Source organism: Austrofundulus limnaeus, unplaced genomic scaffold (assembly GCF_001266775.1).
Source record: "Austrofundulus limnaeus strain Quisiro unplaced genomic scaffold, Austrofundulus_limnaeus-1.0 Scaffold1216, whole genome shotgun sequence".
Taxonomy (NCBI): Eukaryota; Metazoa; Chordata; class Actinopteri; order Cyprinodontiformes; family Rivulidae; genus Austrofundulus; species Austrofundulus limnaeus.
In genome coordinates, this window is record NW_013953618.1 from 22,455 (window position 1) to 27,181 (window position 4,727).

At 43.0% G+C, this 4,727-nt stretch overlaps 1 protein-coding gene across 1 annotated transcript in view; it reads left to right on the plus strand.

The window, feature by feature from the left end:
• LOC106534590 (G-protein coupled receptor 124) overlaps positions 1–4,692 on the plus strand; it is a gene marked incomplete at both ends in the record, with an annotated part of 25,646 nt that extends 20,954 nt beyond the window's left edge. Inside the window, 2 exon segments of the mRNA XM_014031281.1 lie at positions 920–1,084; positions 4,488–4,692. Of these exon segments, the coding sequence (XP_013886735.1) occupies positions 920–1,084; positions 4,488–4,692 (370 nt within the window).
• Positions 4,693–4,727: the final 35 nt, after the last annotated feature.

Consider the following 4,727-nt stretch of genomic DNA (forward strand, 5'->3'; position numbering starts at 1 on the left):
CCTTGTGTTAGTTTAACCTGTTTCACATGTTCCATGTGATAGTTTAACCTGTCTCACATGTTCCATGTGTTAGTTTAACCTGTTTTACATGCTCCATGTGTTAGTTTAACCTGTTTCACATGTGCCATGTGTTAGTTTAACCTGTTTTACATGCTCCATGTGTTAGTTTAACCTGTTTCACATGTTCCATGTGTTAGTTTGACCTGTTTCACATGTTCCATGTGTTAGTTTAACCTGTTTTTAACCTGTTTTATCTGACTTGGACTGAACTGGTTTGAGGAACTTTGATGGTTTTTACACAGAAACTTTTCCTTTCTTCTGTTTCTCCATCCAAACAGAACYCAGCCCGTCTCACTAAGTGTCTCTGCTGCAGGATCAGAGCTCAGAGTTGATGTGGAGCTGAAGCAGCCGACACGTTTCAGTCAGAATCTCCCTGATGATTACAACAGTTGCTCAGCAAACATCTCTTTTCCCCACATCAAGTCAAACCCTTGAGCTTAGTGGCCCTGATGAATTGTCTGTTTGTCACCGCTCCACCTTTCTTTGTTTAATCCGGCGTTTTGCTCGGAGATATGAATCTCTCCGACATGGTGGGACAGATAAGCCTGAGTAACGATCTTCAGCTGCAGCTGGTTTCAGCTGCTATAAACTGCTGCAGAGCTTCTGACATCAGCTGGACTTTCTGACAGATTTACTGAGTCTGGAATCCTTAAGACAATTCCAAACATTTACCTTTTTTTACTTAAACAGAAGGATTTCAAACTGATTGAACTGTGGGTTCAAGTCCTGAACCTAAGAGTACCTTTACCTCTAACTTGTGTATAATGTACAACCTGAAGTACTGAGTTGTGTATTCACCAAGCTGCCACACAGACTCATAACACCAGCCCTCCTGGACTTTATTTCCTCTGCCCTGCAGCGAAGTCGTCCTGTCCAACATTGATGTGGCCGTCAGCGGCAGCTGGGAGTGTCTGCTGACTTCTTCCAGAGGAAACATGTCCAGGCAAATGGAAATCGTTGTAGTGGAGACGTCAGCTCCGTACTGCCCGGCTGACAGAGTCACTAACAACAAGGGAGACTTCAGGTGAGTCATTTTCTCACCTGTTCACTCAGCCGTGTGGAGCTGGCTGATGAAATATAGTCATGGGGAAAGAAAAGTTCACCTTCTGTTGGTTCTGTTTTTATATAGGTCTGAAAATTAAAATGTCCTRAAAAATCCACTTTTTAACAGTTCAATACATTTTGTTGTAGACTTGGTTCTGCTTGTTTTAGAAAAGATGAATTTAGTCTCTCCTGGTGCTGGCTCTGGTTCTGGGTCAGACTCTGGTTCTGGGTCAGACTCTGGTTCTGGGTCAGACTCTGGTCCTGGTCAGACTCTGGTTCTAGTCAGACTCTGGTTCTGGGTCAGACTCTGGTTCTGGGTCAGACTCTGGTTCTGGGTCAGGCTCTGGTTCTGGGTCAGACTCTGGGTCCAACATGTAAAGCTGGATGGACAAGTCTTCTTGTTAACACATTTTAATTAAATTTTAAATAAAAGTTTCTGTGCAGCTATATCACTGTAAAGCCCTCTAACAAATTGGAATAAACCAGTCTTGAAGTTGGAGGGGGGCGGGGTGCGAGGCGCCTGCTTTAGATTCAAAGAGACAGCATCAAAATGAGTTGATCTGAGACACAGCTCAGATAAGGGGCAGAGCTGATGGAAACACCCCACAAAAGGGGCGGGGTTTTGGAATGACACACCCCAGAAATGGGGTGGTGTTTGTGCAGTTACACACATCAGAAAAGAGGTGGGGCTTGTGGAGTTACACACCCGAGACTAAGGGGCGGGGTTTTGGAAAGACACACCCCATAAAGGGGCAGGGCTTGTGGAGTTGCACACCCCATGAAGAGGTGGGGTTTGTGCAGTTATACACCAAAGAAAAGGGGCGAGGTTTAGGGAATGACACACCCCAGAAAGGGGGCAGGGGTTATGGAGTTACACACCTCAGAAAAGAGGTGGGGCTTGTGGAGTCACACACACTAGAAAAAGGGGTGGGATTTTGGAACAACACACCCCATTAAGGGGCAGAGCTTGTGGAGTTGCACACCTCATAAAGGGGTGGGGTTTAGGGAATGACACACCCCATCAAAGGGGCGGGGCTTGTGGAGTTGCACACCCCATGAAGAGKTGGGGGTTTGTGGAGTTATACACCAAAGAAAAGGGGCGAGGTTAAGGGAATGACACACCCCAGAAAGGGGGCGGGGGTTATGGAGTTGCAATAAGGAGGAATTCGGACCAAAGCTTTGCATTTCTACTTTATAAACCTCAACTGAAGGATTTAAATGTGCAAAAGAAGGAATTTAAACGATGACGTTACTTTAAGCTCCTAACTGGACGGCTGTATTATGATTGTAGTACCTCAGCGTGTTTCTTATGTTTTTGTAAGAAAAAAACTGGTGAAATAAAGAAAAAACATTTAAAACGTGGGATGAGTTAAAACCTTTCATTAAACAGAGATTTCTTCTCTCACATTCTTAAATAAGAATGTTGCATAAAATCTATAAGAATAAGCCTTTAGTGTACTGACTGTATAATTAATTGTGACGGACAGTAATCACTGGTTTAAAGCTGATACCTGCAGGTCTGTAGTTTAACCTCACTGCCATTAGTTCACCAAAAATACAAGCGTCTGCAGAAAGAGCTGTCAGAAAATGACCCTTATAATCACAGGCTGTTCTTCAGGTCCATGTTTGGTCCAGCTGAGCTGAAGGCTGGGACCTGGTCTGCTTTGCACCAGCTAGAGCTCCAGAACACAGAATTCAGAACAAACTGTAAGAAATGTTGGTTTTATCCTGATGCATCTCAGTAATCCCTGTAGAAAAATCAAAAAGAGGAAACCCATCCAGAGGACCTACTCATTTTCCTTTTTGAATATTGCTTTTAATCTTTAGATTCTGGTTTTAACCCAAACAAATGTAAAGCTGACATATTATATTCTAAAAAAAGGAATAAATGTAACCCAGCTGTCTCATTCTGTATGAAACACACACACACACACACACACACACGCACACACACCTGTCCTGTGGGTGTGTTGTTGTCATGTAGTTCCTGTAGCTTCCTGCCCACTCGCACACAGGCTGTTTCTGACACAGTCTTGGAGTAATGGGCTGGAAAATGAGCCCCTTTCTTGTGTTGGGGGCAAAATTAATGCCATTTATTACCAAGTAGCTGCTGCTGCAGCGTGAAAGAGAAGGAAGGGAGGAATAAAGGAGGGAGCTGCAGGATGGCAGGTCTCTAATCTCAGAACAGATTACTGCCCTCCAAAGTGCCGTGTTTTATTTTAATTCAGATTAACTCAAACACGCTTCTGCTTTAAGCTTTACTTGACTTTTTACTGGAGGAGGTTTTAAAGTTTCTGTCAGCAGAAAAAACAGAAGCAGGGAGGGTTTCTCTGACACACCTGGCTGTGTCTGCTTTCATTTGATGCTTTTCCTCTTTATTTTATTGAAACTAATCTGTAGGAATTAGCAGGAAAATGGAAGTGAGTCATTTGTGTGTAAAAACAGTTGTTTAAAGGTTGGTCAGCAGAGCGGCGCTGGGTCCTGGACCACCCTGACATTACTCAGAAAGTCTCATTTCTTGCTTCAGATGAGACTTTATTGAACTTTTCAATGTCATTAAAACACTAATGCTGAGTTTTCACTGTGAGAGGAGGAGGCAGCAGGGATTATTTTACATTTGTTCACTGACATTTGGCTTCTTAAACTGGACTGCAGGTTTAAATGGAACACAGACACGTTGAGAACGGAATTATTTATAACGTCTGATGCTTTTGGTTTGTGGGCGGAGACTCACATGAGACGTTCCCACAGAAAGAGTCCAGACCACCAAACAAATACAACCTTCTAGTTTTTATTTTCCAGAGATGTTTCTAGAGTTTTAGTTTGCTCTGAAACATGAACAATAAACAATGTGTTGCACTYTCATTAATCAGCTCTTCAGCAGAAGTTATTGGGTCAGATCTGTCATGATTAGAAATAAATGTAGAAATGACTTGATATTATTGCATCCTAAACAATAAAACGCAAGAACTTAACTAATTTACTTGATGCTAAATGCAACATAAATTCATATTTATCATTTTCACAGTTTTAATTTGACATTATTTCATTGTCTACATTTATTTCCATTTATGATTTGTCCTATGTAGATAGTAGGACCCCTTTTAATGAAACACAATCACATGGTTATAGGTTTARTTTTTAACTCCTCACTAGAACAATAATAGTTTGTTAATAAAGTCAATAAATCAGAATTTATTAGTAAAACTGAACATTTTCACATCAAGTAGCAGAAAAAAAGACTCAGTTGCAAACCAATTATGCAAATTAATGTTTTGGTGAGTAGAGGGAGTATGAAATTACCATCTGCTGCTTTGATTTATTTATTTATTTATTCGTTTATTCGTTTATTCATTCATTTCTGTGTTCGATGCATGTGGCAGGTGGCCGAAGACGCTGGCCGGTCTCCTGGCCTTCCTGCCGTGCGCCCCTGCGGCCCTCGGTTCTGCCGGCGCCGCTCATGGCTCCGCCCCCAGGGAGAAGAAGGCGTGGCGGCGGTGCGATCGAGCCGGGCGCTGGGCCGAGGACGACTACACTCAGTGTCCCTACGCCAGCGAGCTGACTCGAGTGTTGCACGAGCTCACACAGGTGCAGGTTCTAACGGAGAACAGAGAGGGCGGGGC